Consider the following 26141-nt stretch of genomic DNA (forward strand, 5'->3'; position numbering starts at 1 on the left):
CGCCCGTATGTTTGAAAAAACATCATCGATCATACGTAAACCAGCTGTAGAAATCCCGGCCATCAGCATGTACGTCCGTCCCTCTCGAGCAAAGCTACGTCTACGGGCAGTTCTTACTTACCGTTTAAGCTGATGTGGCAGGAATTGATTGGAAAAGGAAGGGAAAGGGGCCCACCCAGTAAAAATCAGGCAGCTGAGGTTGGAGAGGCCCGTAGGCAATTGTTGTAGGTAGGTGTAGCATTTTGGTTCTTTCTTTATCTTCGTCTAGTTCCTTGTTCTTTCTTCTTCCTTCCGTTTCCCTTGTGAGTCTGCGAAGCCTCCGCGGGACTAGATACAAATGGCGAGGCAGCCGCGGAAGGATACTACAAAGCACGCGCGAGAGGGAGAGACGACAGTAAGGATATTCACGATGACGACGAGGAGGAGGAGACGAGACGACAGACGCAGCGCCCTCGTTGCCTCCGTCTGCCTCTTCCTCATCGTTCTTCTACCCTCTGCCGCTTCCTTGTCGTCGTCGTCCTCTTCCTCCAGCTCCAGCTTCAGCTCCCCTCAGCAGCAGAGCAAGATTATCACCCACCTCCCTGGCTTCGACGGCCCCCTCCCCTTCCAGCTCCAAACGGGGTACGTACTACCTTACCTCTGGCTTTCTCCACTTGACAAAGTGATTGATTTATCTCTCGTGTGACTTGCATGTATCGCATCACGTCGCAGGTATGTCGAGGTGGACGAGAGCAATGGCGTCCGCCTCTTCTACTACTTCATCCGGTCGGAGAGGGACCCGGCGCAGGACCCCGTCATGATCTGGCTGACTGGTGGGCCAGGGTGCTCCGCCTTCTCCGGCCTTGTCTATGAGATCGGTAGGTAACCGAACTCTTCAGCTCCAGAACCATCGGTTCGTCTCCATGCGTCTTCTTTTTCTCTTCCATTTTTTGGGACCGTGCATCTGTATATATCTCAATCAAACTTTCCTATGTATCCACGACAACTGCAACTACTACTATTCGGTGTGGCTTTGTCCGCATGCCTTCTGCGCGGAAAATATCACGTGCTCCCGCACTTTAAATGCTCCCATGCTCCAAATTTCTAAAAACTAAATTTGAATGTTTCAAAAATAATTTTCTTTTGGAAGATGGTAGCATGGGAGCATTTGAGTGATGGGAGCACTGGGTATGCACTATCTTCTACATGTCTCGAAGCAAATCTACTTGTACTACTTTTTGATGGAGAGTTGAACATTTTGCAAAGACAATGTACTCATGTAGCACTAGCCAAAAATTGCGCAAAACATGCATACACCTTTAATATATTAAGGTCTCAACAATCAAGTACGTGCAGGCCCTCTGAGTTTCGACCGTCGCACCGACGTCAACGGCTTTCCTAAGTTGCTCTACAAACCAGACTCATGGACCAAGGCAGGTTTCAATCCCAGATCCTTTTTCATTCTTACCATTTTCATGATTCTGAGTCGAACATGGATCCCTCTGTCCCCCAGGTGAGCAATATCATCTTCATCGATTCCCCCGTTGGAACCGGCTTCTCATACTCCAAAACAGAGCAAGGATACAAATCAAGCGATACCCAAGTCGTCACCCAAATTGTCATCTTCATCAGAAAGGTCCCACTTCCTCCTCAAATCACCCAACCACCACTAGTACTAATTAATTGCAAATGCTTATTGTTCTTGCATGTACGTGTTGCAGTGGTTTGATGAGCACCCAGAGTTCTTGTCAAATCCTTTTTACGTTGCCGGTGATTCCTACTGTGGTATTACTGTGCCAGGCATCACCCTTGGAATAGCTAAAGGTAACTTTTATACATGCACAAGTTCTTCTCTCCTCCATACATATTTCATTTTCTTGTCTGAACAACTGGATGTATAACTTCTCCTAGGGATAGAAGATGGCAGCGGATCAGCTCTCAGTCTAAAGGTTTGAAGCCAATAGAGTGCAACTACCATGTTATGTATATGGTTTTTTTTCTGGCCCGCCTGTAGTACACAATTTTCAAATTTGGATTAGTTTGAACTTTTTCTCTCAATTTGGAGATGGTCCAGGCCGGCATTTGCCCACTGTAGTTCCTAAGAAAGCTAGACTATTTTGAACTATTTTCGTCTCAATTTTGAAATGGCTCAGGCCAGCAATTGCCAGCCGTAGTTTCCTCAAAACAAAGTTAGATTAGTTTGAACTTTTTTCCTCTCAAATTGGCAATGGTTCTGGCGGCATTTGCGCACCGTAGTTCCCTAAATTTTTTTTGATTAGTTTCTTTCTTCCCTGCTAATTTGGCATATTATGACCAGGGCTACCTTGTGGGGAATCCAGTCACAGCTTATTGGTACTATGATAATCCAGCTAAAATTCCATTTGCACACGGAAAAGGTCTCATATCTGACGAAATGTACCAGGTACCATCTTTTTTTTTGAAAGAGAACTTGCTACTTGCATCCATGCGTGACCCCTCATCTATTAAGTCAGTTTTTTATAGAAAATCTACCGCAAAAAGGTTGTACCTTTATGTTTGTCTTTGCAGTTTACTTTATTACTATTTCGTGTCTTGATTATTTCCAGGCTTACAAGGAGAGCTGCAGTGCATGGGAATTCAGCCAGGAGTGCACAGAAAGTCACGCTGCCATCGACGAGGTATCCAATTCTTTTGCAAAGCGAAGTTTTGCCTTTCATTTCTGCCATTTAGTGAGTCAGTATCAGCCAAGTTGTATTTTTGTCAAGTGTGTCAAGGACATATGCCCAAACCACATCCTGGAGCCCCTGTGCGCTTTCGCGAGCCCGCGTCCATGCAATCTGAAACTGAATTCAAGCGCACGAGAGATGCTCCAGCTGCAGGAGGACTACACTGCCAGGGCCGGGCTTCAGCTGTCTGAGATTTCTACAGAGTGTAGAGTTAGTAACAAATCAAACAGTGCTTCCAACTTTGCAGCACAATGTTTTCTTATCTGAGAGTACTTCATATTTCATTGCAGACGGCGGAATATGCGATGTCCATGACATGGGCAAACAATGACACTGTCAGAGAGGCTCTTGGTATCCACAAGGTAATTGACGACTGAATGAAGCTGTCTGTGTTGGACACTCAGTTGCTGCTTTATGCATGTTTGGTGTGGTTGATCATCATATTCTAAATACATTGCAGGGAACGGTTCCTTCATGGCTAAGATGCAACTTCGATATACGGTACACCAACGATATTTTCAGTTCGGTGGAGCACCATCTGGATGTGACCACCAGAGGCTACAGGAGCCTGATCTACAGCGGCGATCATGACATGATTGTACCTTCCATCGGCACGCAGGCCTGGATCAAGTCTCTCAACTTCTCCGTTGTGGATGAGTGGAGACCGTGGTATGTCGATGCACAAGTTGCAGGGTGAGGACTGATTTGCCAGTCATATGGGTGTTGCAACTGAATAGGACGAGATTTGTTCTGATGGTTGCTCACAAGCGGTTTTTCCTCATGTGCAGATATACAAGGTCTTACTCGAATAACCTTACCTTCGCAACTGTCAAGGTAGGCCCTCGATGTGTTCTCTTTGCTACAGCAAATAATAAATGTATAATAGTAATATTTTTGTTTGCGAAATAGGGCGGTGGACATACTGCTCCGGAGTACATGCCAAAGCAATGCCTTGCTATGTTTGGAAGGTGGCTTTCTGGTGAGCCTCTTTGATGGTGTACATTGCAGCATCCGGTGGTGGTTGCTATGTCCATCACACTGTAATTGCATTGTGTTAGTTGTGCCTTGGAGCTATAGCAATAGTTGTTAAAGCTTGATTCGCAGATGCAAATTATTGTTCTGTTCAATGTATCAATGTATGGAAAAATAACAAAATGAGGGAATGTTCGCTGGTGGAAAGAAAAAAAGGCAGAAAAACGTTGGTGGGTGTGCTTCGGTACACCCCCTTTATGATGATATTATATAGCAGTACAAACAAAAACCTATAGATCGACTGATATCTATCTGCCTCCGTAGATAAGACTCCATCCAACGACTGTAATCCATTTGCATCCCACATGTATTAAGTAATAAAACATATCATTGCATTAATAATAATATTCCTCTCACCCCGCGCTCATTATGGGGACAACGAGTCATCAATAATTTATCCTTGGTGAGGTAGATTCGTCTAAGTCCTGTCTCTCGTACAATCACCGAAAGTATTTCACAAATAAGTATCTAGTAAATGTGCACTCTAGATATCTCGACAAAGTTGTAACAAAAAAAAGGATATCTCGACAAAGATAACTAAGGATACATAGACACGACCATATACATATACCTAGATATCACTATTAAGACAAAATAATTTTAAGTCATGTGATTTCTCTTTCTTTCATAATTTAGAGGGAAATTTAGTTTTACCAAAATTTCGAGGTGTAGTGCTTTAAAATGAAAAATAATCGGCTTCACTTCCCATTAAAATATTATCTTAATTTTCTACAAGTATTTTTGTCATTATTAATGTTAGCCACATTATTATGTAGTTAATTTTGCCAAATGTAATACGTAAATGTACACTATTTGAGATATTATATCAATAGAATATAGTACATGACTAATCCAAAGTCTATTAGAAAGAAAATAATAATTACAATTCTCTACTTTAAAGAGTAGAATTTTGAGTTGGTTAACGTGATGTATTACCCATCTAATAAGATAATCTCATATCCGTTGAGAATCTTGACTAACATGTGTGCTGGTTGACTTTTTCCAACGGCAAGTACAATATTTTGCGGAATGATATATTTAAGGAGGTTGACTGTGCAATTTTAGATGAGCTAAACTTGTTATACTCCATGAAGAAACTGGATCTTGGATCTTGAGTTGAAAGAGGTCCAAAGAAGAAAAAATGATGGAGAGCGAGCATTACTGAAAAACTGTGTTTTAAGTTGAAAACGAGCTTCGAGCAGGAGTGGTGGAGGAGGACGGACACTGTGCGCGTGTCGAGGCGCATGTTGACGTTGTTCAGGATGGCGCAGCTCATCGGCACGCCGAACTGCATCTCGTACATGGCCGGCACGTTCGGTAGCAACACGTACGCCAAGGTTAATATCTCCACGCGATCGTTAAGTACTTATACTACCTTAACTATGCCAGCTTCATCACCATGGCTGACACCTGCAACAACTATGCCACCACAGTCATTTCGATGGGCAGTTGTTCTGATCATTCCCTTATCAGTTCATGCACTTTGTTATGCATGTGAATTTCATAGATGTGTTAGCTATATGTTGTGTGTCGTACTTGCATGACTAGCTACAACTCGTGATTAATATTGCTAGCACAATTGTCATGATAATAATCTGGATTAAATCTATTAAAAATGTACTAATGATTCCAACATGTTGTTTTGATTTTTTTAAATAAAGAGAGGCCCCTCTCCGATTTCCATTAATTGAAACCACATTGTTTGTTAATCTACCAGAACTAACATAAAATATAACAATGACGCATGACCTAATTAAGGAGGCATGATGAGAAGACTTCACACAAGCTACCAAAGACTACAAGGGGATAAGCCATCAGATGACCACTACCCCAGCATACCAATACATCTCATGGTGATGCCTAAAGTGAGGGTATTTTGGCGGCGGGTTGTGAGAGGCATTTTACCTGATGAATGTTCTTTACAACACTGCCACATAAAAGAATCCAACACTTGCCGGGTGTGTTTTGCTATGGAGGAGGACTTGATGCATGCGCTATTGCATTGCTCATATGCCAAGAGATTCTGGGCTGAAGCATATGTTAGTTGTTGGACGTACGGATGCCTCGACTCTATGCTGTTACTTGGTCTCGTGATATCCTATGTGAGTACTGGTTCAATGATGCTGAGCTTGCGAAGTTGATCACCATTATGTGGGCGATCTGGCTCTCCAGAAATCACTTGACACACGATGAGCAGCAGATTGATCCAGTGTTCTAGGTTAGGCGCATTAGAGAGGATTTAGCACTGCTTGACATCCCTGATCAGCATGCAATTTTTTTTACCAGGGTATGGATGGCACCCTCCAACAAAAGGGTGTGTTAAAATCAACACGGATGCCGCTCTAAACTTTGATGCAATCAAAGCTGGCGTTGGTGAGTGGCAAGGTCGCTGTCCACCTCTCTTGGAGCATTGAACAAACCTCTAGAAGGAGTAATAGACCCGTTCATCATTGAGGCGTTGGCTCTGCGAGAAGGCGTGATCTTTGCTCAACTCCGAGGCTTTCCACATGTGATATTGGAGAGAGATTGTCAAGAACTTGTCAATCAATGGAATTCTCGTCGCAACTCCTTGTCGGTTGTGGCATCGATCCTTCATGAAATTGGAGAACTAGCTACATTTTTTTCATCTTTTTGTAATCCAGCATGTTTACAGATCAGCCAATCAACTGGCCCATCTCTGCGCAAAGCATGCTTCTCCGCTGATGGTTACCGAAGGTTGGCTGAGCTTGGCACCTTCCTTCGTGGTCACAAGGCTGATGGCTGACTGCCCCAGGATCGTTTTTGTTGAATAAAATTCTCTGAATTCCAAAAAAGTCAAATCTCTAGGAGTTGAATATAAAACCATAGGTTTAATATCCTAAGTTTTCACACTGCTGCAAATGATAAAAAAGGACGGGTATTAGCAGCAAATGAGAAAACAGGACGGGTATTAGCAGCAAATGAAGTCTTCAACAACATCCTGGGCAGGGGAAATGACATTTTACCAGCCATGATCCCGCTAGTTCAAAACCTCCACCCATGCGGTGCCTTAAAGACCTCATTGGCAATCAGCTCAACCATTCTTATGCCCCCTTCATTGTTCTTTGTCTTTCTGGGTTTATCTACAAAAAAAAAATCAATCATACAACAATTTGATAATTAGATTAAGAAGAGTACAACGACCAATCACCTTGTCATCATCAAATATGATACTATTTCTCAATTTCCAAACAGTCCAGAAAATAGCAAAAACACAAACCATAACCAAGGTTTTCTCAATTTTATCAAACTTTAGGATCCAAAGGTGTGCCAGGTATATCATGCAGGTTAAAAGCACATTTCATGATATTCCAAAGCAATTCAGAAACAGACACTTCAAAAATAGGTGATTAATAGATTCATCCTTTCCACAGTAGGGACATTTCTGATCTCTAGTCCACGCTGACGGTGTCATATACCGTGGGTGGCTCATCCACAAGAGCCCGACCTCTCGACAAACCAAGGGCCCATAAGGCCGAAGGTGAAGGAGAAACCCTAGGATGGCGTCCGAGACCTTCTTTCCCTCCAAGACAAGGGCAGCGGCAGATGAGATTGCATCTACCTCCTTGTACACCTTAGGCCTCCACCTTCTATATAAGGGGAGGCCAGGGAACCTTCACGAAGATCTATTCTCAGATAAAAACTCTCGGTAGCAACATCATACACAATTGTAACTCGTGGCACGAGGTATCACTTCACCATGAATAATCAAAGCAAGTAGGATGTTGGGTATTACTCTTCGGAAGCCCGAATTTGGGTAAAACCCTCGTGTGATCTCCGATCTAAGACTTTCATCGGCGCTTGGACCCCTACCGAGGGATCTGACGGTATTTCACACCTTCGCACACCCTCTTCTAGCCAAATTATCCTTGGTTAAAATATTGGTTCTAAGAACCATTCACATGAAAACTTTAACTCTAGGTGGCATCTTAACTTTCCATAAGAACTTGTGTGCGTATTTAACCCCATCTTCAAAAAGCCTATAACACCACTTAAGAGTAAACACCACTTTTAGTTCGTGTCCACCTAATAGAAGCATTTTGATTAGTCAATATCACATCATCACAAGCCTCTTTAATGTGATTCCAAAATTCTAAGGAGTCCCCCAAAATAGTCCTTCTAAACTATATAGTATTTACTTTGATTAAGCCCTTTACAAAAAAATTCAGCAAAGCCATTACAGTTTATAAATCATCATCGCCCAAGAATGATCCGAAGACACACGCAACTTAGAATGATGTTGCATGGCGTGGTTTAAGTAAACAACATAAATGGGCCATCATTTACAAACATAAAAAAACGAGACCAACAAGGAGTCAGGGACTGGGCAAGAAAATCTCTAAGCACCCGCGGCAGAGCCGAGAGAGACTCGAACCGGGGTGGGTTGACTGCATGGTTTTCACTTTCAGTGAGGTTTCACTGAAATTCACTGAATTCATTAATTTCAGTGGACACTGAAATATTACGTTTCAGTCAAAATATTTCAGCAAATTCAGTAGTCCACAGGAAATCAAATGTTTTTCAAAATATTTTTTGAAAAATTCAAATATTTAATTAAATTCAAATGAATATTTCGGCCTTTTGGCTGAAATGCAAACTGAAATAACTGAATTTCACTGAATTTCAGTGATTTCAGTTGGTGCTGAAATTTTGTTGAAACTGAAATTGAAAACAATGGTTGCCTGTGCTCCCGCAAAGCTAACCAACAGAGCGACGCACTGTTCTCATCATTTACAAACATGGATGTCGATGGTGGACACCGCAGCAATGTAAAACGGCCGGATGCGATAGCTCGCCGCTACCTCTGCATGACACGGTGTCCCTCTCATGAAAAGAAACGGCAGGAGCTGTCGGCTCGGTTCACCACGACGGACTATCACATACATATAGGATGAGAGCGGTGGTGCGGTGGCTCACAGATCGGACAAGGTGAGCAGCTCCTCCAGGTAGTCGGCTCCAAGGTCCTCCAGCTCCAGCACGCACGTTGACAATGACGATGCAGCGTCGGCCCCCGATGCCGCCGTCGCCGAGCCCGTCCTCCTCTTGTTCTTGGGATTTCTCTTCCGGATGCAGTGCCGGCGCTTGAGCGCCAGAGCAGGCGAGTCCCCCGCGGCGGCGGCCCCGCCGATGCCGAGCGCTCGCAGCGACTCCTGCACAACCTTGACAGGGAAGTTGAGCACGGCGGCCGGGCCGCGCACGGAGAAGGCGGCCTGGTCGTAGGCGAGCGCGGCGGCATGCGGAGTGTCGAAAGTGCCAAGCCAAACACGGGCGCCGTTGCGGGTGGAATCCCGGATCTCGGCGGCGTACTTGCCCCACGGCCGCTTCCGCACCCCGATGAGCGGCGAGTCCGGCGCACTGCGTGAACCACTGGAGCTCCCCTGGGGTTCCAACGCCGGCCACGCGACAGGCGTCCCCATGAACTCGCAGCCTGCACTGTGGTCGCCGGCGTCTCCTGCAGAGGCGGGAGGTGACCCGTCGTTGCTGGTGATGGAGGTGGCTTCCATGAGGAACGACAACCGCTGGTGGTCGACCTCCATGTCAGCACGAGCTCGAGCTTGAGGAGCACGCTGATGATGTGTGCACTGTGGTCTACCGGAGGAGAAAGAAATAGAGTAGCCGTGGTGGTAGGAGTGATCACCTGTAGGTAGCTCCATGTATAATTAAGCTAAATCTAACGAGGCGGAGATAATAAGAGTTAAGACCACCAGCAGCATATACGTCGAGTCTACGAGACAATCCGTATATCTCTCTATATATAGCCAGCGTTGAGCGAACAAACGCAGCTACGTACACGGGGCAGACAAGCTTTGACTTGTAATGACACAACTGTAATCTATAGATCAACTTGTCCATCCATCAGCTACACGGGCCTTGTATTGCATGCTGGACCGATCTAGCTAGTATGGACGAATAGGATTGCACAGATGCGAATGACGTAGGGCGGCTGGATACGACAACGCAGCCGGGCGTCATCAGGTGAATACCTTTTCCTAATCCTAAATACGTATAGACAGCAGGTATAAGTAGTATGCAATCTAACCCAAATTAGCAGGCTGGCTCCTGAAGCTAGCACATGAAGCGCATATGGAGGGTGCATGCATCTACGCTGAACGTACTACGCAATGCATGTGCACATATGCATGGAGTGGATGAAAATTAAAAGGTGAGTTGAAAAGAAAACCCGCCCAGATTGGCGAACGGCGAAGCCATTGGTGCAAGCACACACCCGGATCTATCATTACTGCTGCTGCATCTTTCATGCATGGGTCCATGGGATGCAGACAGAGACGAGAGAGATAAACAAGTTTCCGTGTCGCCTCATGTATCAACAAACCAAGCTTACATTAATAGTAGCTGGTGCCTGTACAGGTGTGCATACAATGAACCGGTACATGCATAGGCTCACATAGTTTACGCTTTCTATATATAATTCTTTCTCGTACGATTTCTAGCAGCAACGCTTTCTATACACTCTTTCTCGTACGATTCCTAGCAGGTAGTGGTCGCCAGCAGATAAAGTAACACAACTGGCGTTATCTTCTTATAATCTTAACTCTTGCATTGGGACTCACTAAACAATTTGCAGCTACAACGATATCCAGCAGGTTTATTTTGGTTGTACGCGTCTTCAAACATACAAATGCCAGAAGAAGCCGAATCCTTTCGTGCATGGTTCTATATATCATCTTCATGCATGACAAAAAAATAACAAAAACTTCCATTAGAGAGAGAGAGAGAGAGAGAGAGAGAGAGAGAGAGAGAGAGCAGTCATTATGATTATATCTCCTTTTATTTTATTTCCAATTAAGGTGGCTGGCATGATTGAGCTAGCTAGTAGATCTAGTATCACTTACAAACACTTGCTGTCTCGCCGCTCAAGGTTTAATTCCATCCATTGATCTAATATTGTGCATGTATAATCTGTACTCCCTCCGTAAATAAATATCAGAGCATTTAGATCACTAAAGTAATGATCTAAACACTCTTATATTTGTTTACAGAGAAAATACTTAACAACATTACAGATGGAGTAGTAAACATCTTATATCTACTTTTTCTTTCAAAACGGAGGGCAACACCCCCATCCACTACATAGACAGATGCACATAGTCATATATGGTTGGCCATTTATATTGTTTCTAAGGTTTTTGCATAAAGCTTCATCGCCTGCTTCTACAAAATCCTTCATTCTAATGTTTCTCTTATTTATAAACATAGAAAAACTTCATTCTCCCATATGGTAGTACATCCCCTGTTCGTTGTAGCTGCTTTGCTTGTGCAGTGAAATTCTTACATATCGTTATGTGTGGTGAAATTTTGCTTCAATACTTCACATTTATTTTTCACATATATTCTACTGTACTCAAGTTTTGCTTCAATTGCTTCCTACTTATATTTCTCACATATGCTTCTGTGGTGGTGAAATTTTACTAAAAGAAGTACAAGTGTATGCTGCTTCTTTTATTTTACAAACATGTTGGTACTCATTGGTGCTTCAAAAACCATCAGTTTTGTTTCTTTTAGTCGATTATTTTATTTTAACCACTCCTGACTGTACTTCAGTATGGCTAATTTATTTTTCTGTTATATGTACATTTTTTCAGCACAAAATTGTAGCCGTGCTTCTTTGTTTTTCGCATATGCCAAGGATGTCTAGAGCGCTACGGCCGGGATGGGGCGCCACTATTTATCGGGCGGATTCCTTGTTGGCGACGAACTAGCAATATATGTGGAGCTCTTCCATGACATTGCTATGATGCTGCTAGGCTAGAGTGAAAATAATCGTGTATGTATTGTGCTTGTTTTTGGTTGCAAAAGGAATTGTCAGTAGTAGTTTGTTCTTCTTTGGGGGCAACTCCGTAATTCCTTTGAAGCATATGTTATTGCGGCAGTGTACCTATTTTTCACTAGTGATGCAAACAAAATGCTACTTTTTGTTTGGAAGCAATTCTCTAGTCGATCGATGCTTCTGAAAAGGTGGAATTATTTTTCTCTTTGATGGAAGCAAACTACCATTTGATTGGAAGCAATTCTCTAGTCACCAGAGGCAAAAGAGTGATGCTTCTGAAAAGGTGGAACTATTTTTATACTTGATAAAAATAACCTATACTATTTAGTTGGAAGCAATTTTTTAATCAATAAAACAAGATGCAATGCTTTCGAAGCAACATATTTCATGCAACATAAATTTATATTAGTCGAACAACTTTCTTTCATGACGGAAATAACACTTGGGTGAATGGAAGCATAAATTTGTTGGTGAATAGAAACATACATTTGCTGCTTAGAAAATCATCAGAAAAGGTCGAAACAAATATTTGTTGCATGGGAAGCAAATATTAGTTTATGGTGGATGCCCAATGCCATGCATCACGTTACCCTGTTTGGGAATGAAACAACACAAGGGAATTGACGGCAAGAAGCACAGAGTTAGGAGAGATTAGCGGAAGGACTTGCTATATACGGGAGCGGTTACTGGGAAGCATTTAATTAGGAGGGAACTACTAAGAGAGGGAGTTGTTTGGCGTGTAGGTGACGGTTCGAACATTAACATACACCACGAAAATTGGATTCCGAGGGCAGGGAGTTTGAAACCTCTTGGGAAGCATTTTATCCATGGAATCACACATGTCAGCGACCTACTTAGTCCCGATGGTTCTGCTTGGGATCATGCCAAGGTGGATGCTATGTTCTCAGCTGATGACGCACATGATATCAAGCAGATCGCTATTGGAGGACTGGGTAGCAGCGACTATTTGGCGTGGAATTTCACTAAGTCGGGGCAGTTCAGCGTCCGATCAGCATATCACCTATGTATGTCGCTTAAAAGGACCAAAACCGGACGGCCGGAGTCCTCGACATCGGTGTATAGACACAAAAGCTGGCTTGCGCTTTGGAACACCAACGCTCCTGGGAACTTTATAAAAAATGGATTGGCCGTTGGTGCTGAGTTACACAGGAGGAAAATCAAACCAGGGATCTTTTGCACGGTTTGCGGCAGGGAAGAAACAGTCCTGCATCGCTTCTGGGCGTGTCCGCATTCAGCCATGTTCTGGAAGGTTTTAAGTTCGGAGAAAGGGGTTCCGGTGGCGATCCCGCCGGTGTCTGATGGACCCCATGGAGAGCTTGCCTCATGGCTGCTGGGATGGTTTGCTGATGCCGGCGACCAGGAGCGGGAGTTAATGGTTCAGGCTGCGTATGGTCTTTGGCTCGCAAGGAACGAAGCGAGGGATGGAAAAAAGATTGCGGATCCCAGGGTGGTTGCAGAGAATGTTTATCAGCATATCATAGAATGGACCGCCATTCATGCAAAGCAACCGAGGTGCTCCTCTGCAGCACCGGCTGTAAGATGGAGTCCGCCGGAGCAAGGGTGGCTCAAGGCAAACTCAGACGGAGCTTTGTCTAAGCTGCAGGATCGTGGAGGTGGAGGAGTGGTTCTTCGAGACCATGTCGGAGCGTTTAGAGGGGGCGCCTGCTACGTATTCCGGGATGTGTCTGATCCCGAGGTGGCCGAGATACTTGCTTGCCGCAAGGCGTTGCAGCTGGCGATCCATGCTGGAGCTACCAGGGTGCACGTTGAAGTCGACAGCAAGGGAGTGGCGGCCATGTTGAATGACCAGGCAAAATCAAGATGCTGGGAAGGACTCTTGAACGTTTTAAAGCTTCCTGGGTTAGAAGATCAGGGAACCAAGGAGCTCACTTGTTAGCTAGAGAAGGAGTTAGTAAGGAACTTTGTGGTTTTTGGCCTAGCAATCCGCCTGACTGTATTCTGCATGTAATATCCGATGAAATCCCAGGTGTAGGATGATTAATAAAGCTTGATGATGATTCTAAAAAAAAAATCGGATGAGTGTCGTGATGTTTAAGCTTTTTCTCGATTGATATTCATTTTTTCATCTATCTCATGAAATTTCCCTTCTATTAAGCGATAAAGAGCAATTGACGAAGTCAGCAGGAAGTCCGTCAGATGACGGTATGGATCAAAGGAATCCTCCTATCTTCGACTGAACACCCTTTTACTGGGATTTCGCTAATCCTACGGTGAACGACTGGTCTGATGGGAGCAAGGGATCAGTAGTCTGATCCCTAGCGCTTGAGGGCAGGCCATGCATGCCGGACTGTTGATCCCGGGATGGATGCATGCATAGCCCCTACATCTTGCTGCTAACGCCCCTGCTGGTGGGCCCCATCTCCTTTGCGATGTTCCGGAGCACGTACTTCTGGATCTTGCCCGTGGACGTCTTGGGCAGCTCGTCCCGGAACACGACGGTCTTGGGCACCATGTAGCGCGGCATGCGCTCCCGGCTCCACGCCACGAGCTCGGCCTCCGTCAGCTCGCCCCTACCATTGCCCCACTTGAGGCTCACGAACGCGCAAGGCGTCTCCCCCCAGAACTCGTCGGGGCGCGCCACCACGGCCGCCTCGTTCTCGGCCGGATGGCCGTACGTACAGCACGGACTCCACCTCCACGCTGCTGATGTTCTCCCCGCCGCTTATGATCACGTCCTTGGAGCGGTCGCGTATCTCCAGGTAGCCGTCCGGGTGCATCACCCCGACGTCCCCCGTGTAGAACCAGCCGTCTCCCGGATCGCCGCCCCTGTCGCCGCCTCGTCGTTGAAGTACCCCAGCATGACGCACCCTCCTCGGATCACGACCTCGCCTACCGTGGAGCCATCACGGGGCATGCTGCGGCCGGTCTTCTCGTCGACGACGTCCACCTCGGCTGTAGCCGGCGTGCGCACGCCCTGCCTTGCTTTGAACCGTGCGCGCTCCGTGGCGGGCAGCTTGTCCCACTCCGCGTTCCAGACGCACGACGTCGCCAGTCCCGCCGTCTCGCATAGTCCGTACCCGTGCCTGACTTTGAAGCCGATGGCCTCGGTGCGGTGCAGCACGGCAGCGGGCGGCGGTGCGCCGCCCGTGAGTATCTCCACGTTGCCGGGCAGCGTCTTCCGCACGGCCTCGGGTGCATTGGCCAGCATGTTGAGCACGACCGGCGCGCCGCACAGGTGCGTCACCCCGTGGCGAGAGATGGCGGCGTAGACATCTGCGGCGTCCACCCGGCGAAGGCAGACGTTGGTGCCGCCCACCACGGCCATCCCCCATGGAAAGCTCCAGCCGTTGACGTGGAACATGGGCAGCGTCCACAGGTACGTCGGCCGCGCCGGCATCCCCCAGTCCACGAGCGAGTCGAGGGTTATCAAGAAGATGCCGCGGTGGCAGTGCAACACCCCCTTGGGCGCCGACGTCGTACCAGAGGTGTAGTTCAGGATCATCGGCTCCCACTCGTTCGCCGGCCGGACCCACGCGAAATCCGGGTCGCCTTTCTCAAGCAGCCTCTCGTACGTCAACGCCGTCGCGGGGGCGGGAAGGAGCTCCTTCTCATGGGGGTCGTCGGCGACGACGACGCGGGGGGCAGAGTGCTCCGGCGGCAGGAGCCGGAGCGCATCCTCGGGGAGCTGGAGCGACGCCGGGTCGACGAGGACGAGCTTCGAGCCGGAGTGGTGGAGGAGGACGGACACGGTGCGCGCGTCGAGGCGCGTGTTGATGTTGTTCAGGACGGCGCCGCTCATGGGCACGCCGAACTGCATCTCGTACATGGCCGGCACGTTCGGCAGCAGCACGGACACCTAGTTCAGTTCGTAAGATAATTAACCAGCTCATGTTAGTTCAACTTATTATGTCAGTTAACTTCCTGCAACTGCGCGCCGTGTTAAGCTGCTTACGACATCGCGGTGGGCGATCCCGATGGAGGCGAGGGCAGAGGCGAGGCGGAGGCAGCGGCGGAAGGTCTGGCTCCAGGTGTAGACGGTGTCGTGGTAGATGACGGAGGGGCAGTCGCGGTACGCGGTGGCCGCAAGCTCTAGGAATCCTAGCGGCGTCAGTGGGCAGGAGTTAGCCGGGTTCGGTCCGAGCTTAGAGCATCTTCAACAGGCGCCCAAAAAAGCTCCGCGCACTAAAAGTTTGTTTTTTGGGCGCCGGACAGCTCCAGCAGAAGCTGTAGCGCTAAAAGTTTTTGGGCGCGCTGAAAAACGCTATCCCGCGTAGCATATTTGGGGCGCCAGATTGCGCGCGCTTCACAATTTGCACTGTCTGTTTTTTGGGCGCGCGTTTTTGGGCGTCTGCTAAAGTAAAGTTGGTCCCAACGCATTAAAAGTGCTACAGTGACGCGCTATAACATTTATTGGGCGCGGAATTTTTGTGCGTCCGTTGGAGATGCTCTTAGTCATGGCCGTCGAGTCGCCAGGTCCGGACGAGAAGGTGGCCTGGCTTTCCATCGTACGGGACGACTTCGCGACAGAGCTCACCTTCTGTTAGTGGGGAAGATGAGGGCAACTACTGAGCAAGGAGAGCTGCGTTTCTCTGATGAACTGATGAGTGATGCAGCAGGATACGACCTGTATATACTGCAGGCACGCAGCATATGCTAATTCACGGGCTGAAACAGAAAAAACGTGTTAGCCAACAATTTTTGATATGAAAAAACGTGAATACATGTTGCGTATCGTCTCAATTTTTCGATGACTGTGTTGGTCATATCATAACCTAACTTTTGACCGTAACGTGATCAATCAGCTGACAAAATGACAGATGATATGAAGTCGACTTCTCTATCTCCAGGAAACAACACAATAAAATGTAGCGAATCAACCTATGGTTAGATGAGTAGCATTAATGGCGATGAGTGTATAAGCGTCTGTGTTTGTAAAAATGTAGACATTATTCGTGAATTAAATTTTAGATATCGCCCTCTCTTTGCAAAAAAGACAAAGCATGCTTGCTTGTGGTGTTGGACAATCTCTAATATTTTCAATTTGTATTTTTGTTTGATTGACTTTTCGTGTGCTACTCTTTGTCACAGTCATAAGAGTTGGCAAGACCAATGGCGGATTCTGCTCGTTTTTCCTCTTGTCCTGGCGGTTGGAACCCTAGCTGCCGCTAGGAGGCCAATCTTCTAGCGTCGTCCTCCGGTAGCGACCTCGGTCATCGGTGATGAGGGGGTCGCCTGATTGACGCGCGTGGATCATTTTTATTCTCTCGTAATCTAGGTTTTTAGGCTGTTCATCGTCTTAGCTTCGGCGGTGACGATGATGACGCTGAATAAAGATTCTTCGAATCCTTCCTTGACAAGGCTATCTCGGTCATATGGTTGGGGATGGATTTGAAAATCAATCCTTGAGGACAAGTATGCACTGTTGCTTGTGGATGTTTCCAGATAGGGAGAGAGGGTGTGGGACCAAGAGAGAAGGAGGCAACCATGTGATCGATCTGATCTAACAGCAGCGCGTCTGGTGGATGTCCAGCACGGATCGGCCGGCTAAGGGGAAGGATTTACCATATACTTTTTTTCCTCTATAGACCTACTAGTAGTTTGTCTAATCTATGCGGCCGGCTAAGGGGAAGGATTTACCATATTTTTTTTCCTCTATAAGACCTACTACTAGTTTGTCTAATCTATGCGTATTATAGGATTAAAATGCTAAACATGACATCTTTTTTATATGGGTATAAAGGTTGGCACCCCCATGGGTCAAGGTGTTGGTCCGCCACAGGGCAAGGCCTCATGTACTACGCGTTATTGGAATCCCACTATGTTAAACAAAAATTTCATATTTTGTCCACAGTTTGTTTTGTTTATCTCAAAATTTTGCGAATTGGTTGCATGTAGATATTGATCTTCGTGTTTAGGTTGACCATGTTTTCAACACCTGCACCCAGGACAGCCTGGGCTTTAGTCTGGTGCTTCGGCCCAAAACTACAATATATATGCTCTTTAAAATCTAGAAAAAAATTCAAAGAAAGTAATAGCCCAAAACCCATTTCCATGGCCCAGCACGGGGCCCTGCCGAATTCTGGGTCGCCCCTGTCAATAACCATAACTGTCTATCGTATGTAAAAAAAATTGTCTGTCGTTTAAAAAAAACAAAAAAACCGCCTATCGTTCTGTGTAGTCGGGTCGACAAAGTCTCCTATATCTCATCAAAAAATGGGACCACCTTTTGCCTATGAAGTGGTATCAGCTAACAATTTTTGATTATGCCTCCGCAACGCACGCCTTCAAAATTCGGTCATGTCTTATCCCTTCCGTTCTCGTGGAGTGAGCTTGCGTTTGGTCCATTCGAGCGTGGTCGAGCAAGCCGCCCTGGTCCAACACCCAGCAGTCGCCGTAGGGAAGTGTGCTCGCAACTCGGCTGCGATCTCGTCGACGACCGACGCGGCTGTAGCGTCGTGAAACCTGAGAGATATCCTCTCGATCGACGGCGGCACGGTCCCAAGCAGAACCTCGACGAGGCTGCACTCCTCGCCGTCCGTTCCCCTGAGCCCGTGGACAACGATCTCTCGGAGAGAGCCCAGCTGGCCACCGCTACTCCTTTCGTCCACGCAACGACCCCACCGGCACTCTCCTCGCGGTACGACTGCGCCCCCCTGCTTACACGAGATGAAAAGAATATCACAAATCATGCACATATGACATATACCACATTAAATTTTATAATATAAATACTCCTTTACTTGCTAGCGGCGAAAGTCCTCAGTGGAAATTTCAGTTTCAAGGGATTTTGACAATAAATAAATAAAAAGCAATATCTTCAAAACAACATGTTCATCCATCGCAAAAAACAAAAAAGGGTTCATGCGCGCGCGCACGCACGTACCAAGACGGTGAGACAGTACGGGGCTGGTCCCACGTGAATCGTTGCCACGCTCGGGACACGCGACAGGAGGGAGGCCAGGCACGGCCCGACGTCGCCACCAATCCCCCACCGAACCTTGAGCGAGAGCACGGTGACACGGGGCAATGGCGGGACGTGTCTCATCAGGTCCTCGCACGCAGGCGAGCCCCGCTCCTCCGGGCCTAGCCAGTTGTCGAGGGTCATCTCGTCCGGCAGCACCAGGTCCAGCTCCAGGTGCTCGGTGGTGAGGGAGCAGGCCTGCAGCAGCTGCATCGTGTAAGGGAAGTCGAAGCTGTCGCTCCGGCCCAGCGTCGCGAGCTTGAGGCCGGAGAGCCGGCGGACGCGCGCCAGGCTGCCGTCGGGGGTGCTGAGCCGCCTCGGGTAGCTGCGGTACCAGCAGACGGACTCCATCCTCGGCGCCGAGACAACCACCTCGGTGTCTTGGTCGCCGCTCCTTGGGAAACGGAAGCAGGAGCGCACGCTCAGCGACCGCAGGTTGGGGGCCGCCACGTCCAGCCTCGCCATGCCGTCCACATTGTTGAGGTCGAGCGCCTCGAGGGCGTCGGAGCGGAGGACCAGCGCGCGCACGGCCTCGCCGCCTCTCACGCAGCACAGGCGCAGCCTCCGCAGCCGCGGGCAGGACGACGACAGGAACTCGTGCAACGGAGGCGAGTCGGCGGGCAGCCGCATCGTGGCGAGGACCAGCTCCGTCAGCCTGCCGAAGCGCACCGGATCGTCCCCGGCCGCCGGGAGCTCCAGATCGATTCTGTGGGTCAGCGTCAGGGACAGGGCCGCCGCCTGCGTGAACCGCGGGAGCGCCAGCGGGAATGCCCCCCGTAGCACCGTGACGCTCACGGACCCCGCTGCGCGCTCCATGGCCTCGGCGTACCATGCTTTGGCCTTGCCGACTCCGATTTGGTCGCGCGTGCAAAACTCGAGGGAGATGGAGGGGATGGAGAAGATCGGGAACCGCGCGAGGGCACGCGCGCAGAGGTCGGGGAACCTGACCCCCACGCCACGGTTCTTGCAGTCCTGGACGGATAGGTTGAGGGCGAGCACGTGCGCCGGCCACAGCCGCCGCCAACGCCGCGATAGCTGGGTCGCGCGCACGGCCAGCGGGGTGGGTAGGAAGCCGAGGATGCGCCCGAGCACGTCGTCGGGAAGGCCACCAAGCCGATAGACTCCCGGCGAATCGCACTTTATTGTCCCGTTTGCCAGGCGCTTCTTCATGGCGAGCGCGTGCTCCTAGCCCCAACTTGCCCGCTTGTTTGTATCTAGAATTTCAGATATGTGTGCAAAACGAGATAAATATGTTGTATTGATTATTAGCCTCGAGGTCGAGTACGTATAGGATACAAACTCGGAGTAGAAGGTAAGTTTAAATCCGTCTTGGAATAGGTCTCAATTCAAATTTACTATGGGTCTGTCTACATGTGCCATAATTATTGCACATCTAAGTAACACGATCAAGTTAGAAAAAAAAAGATAAAAGGCAAAAAAAATGCTTGGACGAATCTTAGCATAAATCCAATGACGTAGGACTTAGGTGTGCAATACCTAGATTTACAATTTTATCTGTCAAAAAAATCTTCTTATGATACAAATCTATTAATACAAGGAATTGACTATTGTATTTAACATAAGGATTATTTTTAATAAATACTTTTTTTCCATGTGGTAAGCAATCCAAAAAATACCTTTATAGAATGTGCTCCGCTTCAGTACACCCTCTTTAATTAAATCAACAGTGAAAATTAAAACAGACCATTTCAGACGAGAGGGAATGATAGCCAATTTTAAAACTAAATAAATCTAGTAAACTTATTTCAAGGAATATTCATTAATTAACATTAATATAGATTGACTGGAGCCAAGAGTTTTTTCTGGATCCAGACACACATATATTGTGTCATTGAAATAGTTTATGCTAGTTGAAGAACATCATTTATCTTTCCGGCCGCGTCTCTCTTGAGAAGATACAATAGAAGCCAAGATGAATGTAACTATTGCTTTTGCCCGTCCGTTATAAAGTATTGCAGTAAACACCCTTGTTTTTCAGGCAACCAACTCGCAATACAAGTTTAAGTGACTGTAAAAACTCTTGAAAATAAAAAAGGGCTCCGCCCGGCTAAACTCCTGAAAATAAAGAAAGGTCTCCGCTGGGCTAGCCGCCATTGCAGGGGGTTTGACTTGGGCCCCCGGCCACGGGCTGGTTTCTCTCCTGCGCATGTCTCGTCCTTCTCTATCCAGGTCGAGGTGGAGGCTCGGGGCTTGGTTGGAGAGGCGGCCTCGTGTTTTGGCGTTTGTATTGCATTGTCAGAGGATGCCAGGGCGGCGATCCTGGATGGCAGGATCCATGGTGCGCTTTCTGGCAGGCCTCGTGGTGACGGTGGTGCCTACACCTCTTGGTCGTGTAGGCGGCATGGATGTAGGGGTGGAAGGCTCTTGGATGCTCTGTTCGTGTTCGGATTTGGCGGGGTTGGCCTAACTCTCGCTGCAGGGGTGGCTGGGGCGCCTCCTGGTGGTATTAGCGAGTTCCCGAGCGAAAGCTTCGCTCTTAGTGCCGGCAACTGCAGCGCCCGTGGGTGTCGTTCCCTTCCTGAAGGCGTAGTCGTGGGTCTCGTTCATGTGTCAGGGCTCTGGGTGAAAACTCTTGTCTGTTCTCAGACTCGGCAGAGGCGACGCTTGGCATCGTCACCCTCCTGGGGGCGTTGACGTGGAGTTTTGGTGTCGTTGGTTGGTCCTAGGCAAGTTGGTAGGCTAGCTCTAAGTTTTTCGTTATATCTTTCGATCCACTTTGTAAGAGAGTTTTCTCTTCACATTGTATCGTTTGATCTATTTGGTGTTGTTGCTTTATATATAAAGCGGGGTAAAAAACGGTTTCAAGGAAGAAGGGGCTCCGCCATGCTGAGTCATCATAGAGTTGGGCCTCTCTCGGGCCTGCTTCTGCATGTAGGAGTTCACAAAATAGTGAGAATTGAACTCACACCCTTTTCATCTTGTAATGCTCTACATAACCATCTGAGCTAGGAGGACTTTGTGAAAAATATACATGTCGTTCTTTTATAGCGTACCTCGGCATGGAAAATGAACAAATCCTATATATCTGCCTAAACTCCCCACTAGCTCTATTATCTTAACATGCACACATGCCACATCCTCAAAGAGCCAGCACAACATGCATGAGATTTTTCTTTCATTATTAGTTGTTTCCCATTAATCTACCTATATTCAAATACTTTGCAACTATACAATAATCAAATATAATATATAATATGTGCTTTATATATACTCCCTCTGTCAGCGAATAAGTGTACATCTAGCTTTTGTCCTAAATCAAAGTTTTAAAGCTTTGACCAACTTTATAGAGAAACGTAGCAACATTTATGGCACTAAATTAGTATCGCTAGATTCGTTTTCAAATGTACTTTCATAATATATCAATTTGATGTCATATATGCTACTACTCTTTTCTATAAAGTTGGTCAAAATTTTAAAGCTTTGACTTAGTACAAAAGCTAGATGTACACTTATTCGCGGACGGAGGGAGTATATATATATATATATATATATATATATATATATATATATATATATATATATATATATATATATATATATATATAGCACCGACCAGCCCACCCTACACCTCCCGAACGGCCCATTATGTTTTTTTGAGAGTACGCCAATGGCGTACCTTATCTTTATAGAAGAGGGGAAAACCATGTACAAGAAGCCAAAAGATGGAACAAACCTCCACCTCAGGCACACACCCTTACACCCCACACTTTACCCTATACCTACATTCTCACAAAACATAGTGAAACTTCCTCCACCTAGACCCGCCTCCTTCCACTCCTTGATCTCATCCAATATGGCAGTGGCCAGGCCATGCGCCTGCAGCTGTTGTCGAGTCCTGTTGAACACTCTCGCGTTCCGTTGCTTCCATAGCGCCTAGATTGTGGCAATAACTAGGGTGTCAAAACCACGTTTCCCACTCTTCCTAAAGAAGCTCCTACCCGCAAGCCACCATTCCAGCAAAGTGCCCTGAGGCTCCGGGATGCGGCCCTGCAGACCTAGCGTGTTCCAGATATAGTGCCACACTTCTCTGGCATACACGCACTGCACCAAGATGTGTTCTGCATTATCTTCCTCTTGGAGACACAAGTAGCAGGCCGAGGGCTCCTCCTGCAGACCGTACCGCGCCCTCCTATCCGACGTCCTAATCCGATGCTGCACCGCCAACCAGGCAAAGAGTTTACACTTGAGAAGCGCCCAACTTTTCCAAATGCAAGAAGCAAACGGCACCCTCTCCGCCCCCAGGCATAATCTATGATAGGTGGACCGAGCTGTGTACCGACCGGACGGGTCCGCCGGCCAAGAGAACACATCATCGCTGGTAGGGTCCCTGATCACCGTGCTAACGGCCAAGTTGAGATGCAAGAGTTGCAGGTGACTCCCAAAGTTTAGCTCTCCGTTTAGATCCGATAGCCACCTACCATTTGTCAACCCCTCCTGCACCGTCCTTCTGTTAACGGTGCGCGTGTCCACACGAGCATGCAAAAGCGGCGCAATGTCCTTAATGGCAAATCCATGGATCCATCTATCTCGCCAGAACAACACCTTATCTCCTCTGCCCACTGCAATGTGAACGAGACTGTCAAACACCGCTCTCGCATCTCGGTCCACAAGCATCGAAAGCCCCTGCCACGGCCTCCTAGGGTCAGTACGTTGAAGCCACTCCCATCGAACACGTAGAGCCAGGCTTTGGAGCCGCAGGTCCCGTACCCCGAGACCACCAAGCCAGGTAGGCTTACACACCAAGTTCCAGGCAACCAGACATTGACCTCCATTCGCCTTGTTCTTACCCGCCCAAAAGAAATCGCGCATCCACTGATCAATCTCTTCGAAAACCCAGAGCGGAGCATCATCAATCATGAAGTGGTGGATTGGTTTTGTAGCGATCACCGACTTCACCAACACGAGCCTACCGGGACGGTGCAATAGCCCTCTTTGCCACGCCGGGGCAAAGCCCTTAGCATGATCCAACATGGGCTGCCATTCCGCTCTCGTCAACTGCCGTATAGCCAATTGCAACCCAAGATATTTGCAAGGGAAGGTCCCCATGCGGCATCTAAGCATCGACTCCACCCGGTTCTTATCTTCCTCATCCCCATGTATCATGACCGCAAGAGATTTGTTGTAGTTCACTCTCAATCCCGACGCGTCGCCAAACGCCTTAAGAGCAGCGGTGATGAAGTTGAGATCCGGTACCCTTGGTTTAACAAATAGGGCGACATCATCAGCATAGATTGATACCGATTGGTGGGCCGCGATGCCCGAAAAGGTGCTGATCACTCCCAAATTCGCCGCCTTCACCATGATCTTGGAGAGAACATCCATAGCAATCACAAACAACAAGGGCGAAACTGGATCACCTTGCCTCAAACCTTTGACATGAACGAAATTTCAGCCTGGCACACCATTAACGAGCACTTTGGTGTTGGCAGTCCGAAGGAGAATGCCAATCCACTCACACCATTTATGACCAAAGCCTTTACTTCTCATCACCTCGAAAAGGAATGGCCAAGCGAGGGAGTCAAATGCGTGTGATATGTCCAACTTGAGGAAAACTCCCGCCTCCTTCCTCGCATGGATCTTCCTCGCAACTTGTCTAACTAAGAGAAAATTATCATGTAAATGCCTCCCACAAATAAAGGCCGATTGATTCGCCGTCACAATCTCTTACATCCTCCTCCGAGCCCTATTCGCCAGCATTTTGGCAAAGATCTTAGCCACACTATGTGTGAGGTTGATCGGCCTAAAATCCCCTACTTCCTCGGCGTCAGGCTTTTTGGGGATGAGCACAATGTGTGCCCGGTTGAGCCTGCCAACCCCTTGTCCATCTCCCACATAGAGCTTGAGAAAACTTCCATCACATCTTGCTTAATGATTTGCCAAGCCTTTTGGTAAAAAGCATTTATAAACCCATCCGGCCCCGGAGCCCTATCCGGCGGCATCTCCTTGATGGTATTCCAGACTTCCTCCTCCGTAAAAATTGCATCCAGCTCCGAGAGCTCGTGTTCCTCCATCTCCAAGAACTGAAGGTTCACATCTGCCTCCCGCGTGGACGAACGTCCCAGCAGGTTCTCATAAGCATCTGTGAAGAGCTTTTCCTTCCTCTCTTGGTCCGTAACCAACTCCCCATTATGCCTCAGATGCGGGTTGAAATTTTTTGTCCGCCGACCGTTCGCCACAGCTTGGAAGAGTTTGGTATTCGCATCCCCTTCCTTAATCCAACGAAGGCGCGACCGTTGCCTCTCGATCGTGCGCCGAAGGGATGCCAAGCCCAGCACCATCTTCTTAAGCATACGTCGCAACCAACGCTCTTCCACCGTCAAACTACGGTCCTCCATAGCCCTGTCCAACCGAAGAATGACAAAGTTCGCGATCGCCAACTAGACCTTGATATTGCCGGATTTTCTCTGTCCCCAAGCTTGTAGAGCCACCACAGTGTTTCTAAGCAGCGCATCAAGCCGTTTGAAAGGGTCAACAATTGCATCGTCGCACACCCAAGCATCCTTAACCGCCGGCTCAAAACCCTCCAACCGAATCCAATATAGCCCAAATCGACACCTTCTCTTAGCACAGAAAGGTGCCGAAGTGGAAAGATGGAGCGGAGCATGGTCCGAAATGTTCGTAGACAACGCTTGAAGAAGGACATCCGGAAAGTGCAACTCCCACTCCACCGAGACGAGAACCCTATCAATCTTGGTCATCACCACCTGTTCCCTCTCATTAGACCAAGTAAAACGCCTCCCGTGCATGTAAATCTCCTTAAGCTCGTTGTTATCCACAAACGTCCTAAACCTCCTCATCATATTCCGGTTGAGATTCACGTTGTTCTTCTCATTAGCATTGAGGATCATGTTGAAATCCCCAAGAATCATCCACGGTCCCGGGCACAAGTCTCGTCTTTGCTGGATTTCCGCCAAGAATTGAATCTTGAGCTCATCACCCTGGGGGCCGTACACCACCGTAAGCCACAAATCCCACCCATCCTTGTTGTGCACCTGTCCCGTGAGGGAAAAGTTATCAAAGGTAAAGTTATCCATCGCCAAAACGGAAGTGTCTCATCCGACTAGAATGCCACCCCTAGTATCCGTCGCCGGCAAATAAGCAAAACCATCAAAGGATGCCCTATACATTGCATAACCACGAAAGCATCGATTACATCAAATTTAGTCTCTTGGAGACACACCAAGTTGACCTTAGCCTCACTAATGAAATTCCTCACGACATTTCTTTTAGACATGTTGTTCAACCCCCGCACGTTCCAACATAGGACTTGAGGGTTCCAATCCATGAGCCCATATGATTCCACCCGGCACCCCCACAAAGGCATGCATCAAGATGCCCCTACCACAACTGTCGTGCCCGAGCTCATGTCTTGCACCGGTGGCACTTCCTTTCCGAACATCTCCGCAATAACCCGGATGTGTTGCTCCCTCAAAGGTGACTCAAATAATTCTGCCAGCTCCGCGATATGATCATCATTACCTTCCAAGTCCTCTGGAACAATAGCCACCGCTCGCATCAGTACGTTCTCAGCCTGGGTCGCCTTGTTTCTAGAAGCAGGAGCCCTCTTGGTGCTCCTCGTCGCTCTACGCGGAGTAAAAGGCCCAGCTTCTGGCCTCAACGTGGACTGCACCTCCAAGAGTACCGGCGGCGCAAG

At 47.8% G+C, this 26141-nt stretch overlaps 2 protein-coding genes and 2 pseudogenes across 2 annotated transcripts; 1 reads left to right on the forward strand and 3 right to left on the reverse strand.

Moving 5' to 3' along the window:
- Window positions 1-294: 294 nt before the first annotated feature.
- Window positions 295-3863, forward strand: LOC123125194 (serine carboxypeptidase-like 15). Its single transcript, XM_044545723.1, has 13 exons — window positions 295-621; window positions 712-857; window positions 1336-1412; window positions 1493-1615; window positions 1701-1803; window positions 1891-1928; window positions 2297-2401; window positions 2565-2636; window positions 2724-2894; window positions 2975-3046; window positions 3145-3377; window positions 3473-3518; window positions 3594-3863. Exons 1-13 carry the CDS (start codon window positions 338-340, stop codon window positions 3675-3677), a joined length of 1554 nt encoding a protein of 517 aa, XP_044401658.1. The 5' UTR covers window positions 295-337; the 3' UTR covers window positions 3678-3863.
- A 489-nt stretch (window positions 3864-4352) lies between these two features.
- On the reverse strand, window positions 4353-9448 carry LOC123120758 (dehydration-responsive element-binding protein 1G-like; annotated as a pseudogene).
- Window positions 9449-13885: 4437 nt separating this feature from the next.
- On the reverse strand, window positions 13886-16155 carry LOC123120759 (2-methylpropanoate--CoA ligase CCL4-like; annotated as a pseudogene).
- A 1443-nt stretch (window positions 16156-17598) lies between these two features.
- Window positions 17599-19686, reverse strand: LOC123125195 (uncharacterized). The gene is made up of 2 exons (XM_044545724.1): window positions 18389-19686; window positions 17599-18158 (listed from the first exon to the last, which is right to left on the reverse strand). The coding sequence occupies exons 1-2, from the start codon at window positions 19634-19636 to the stop codon at window positions 17808-17810; spliced, it is 1599 nt and encodes a 532-aa protein (XP_044401659.1). The 5' UTR covers window positions 19637-19686; the 3' UTR covers window positions 17599-17807.
- Between the last annotated feature and the right edge of the window lie 6455 nt (window positions 19687-26141).

The sequence above is a fragment of the Triticum aestivum genome, chromosome 5D (genome assembly GCF_018294505.1).
Source record: "Triticum aestivum cultivar Chinese Spring chromosome 5D, IWGSC CS RefSeq v2.1, whole genome shotgun sequence".
In the NCBI taxonomy this organism is placed as follows: domain Eukaryota; kingdom Viridiplantae; phylum Streptophyta; class Magnoliopsida; order Poales; family Poaceae; genus Triticum; species Triticum aestivum.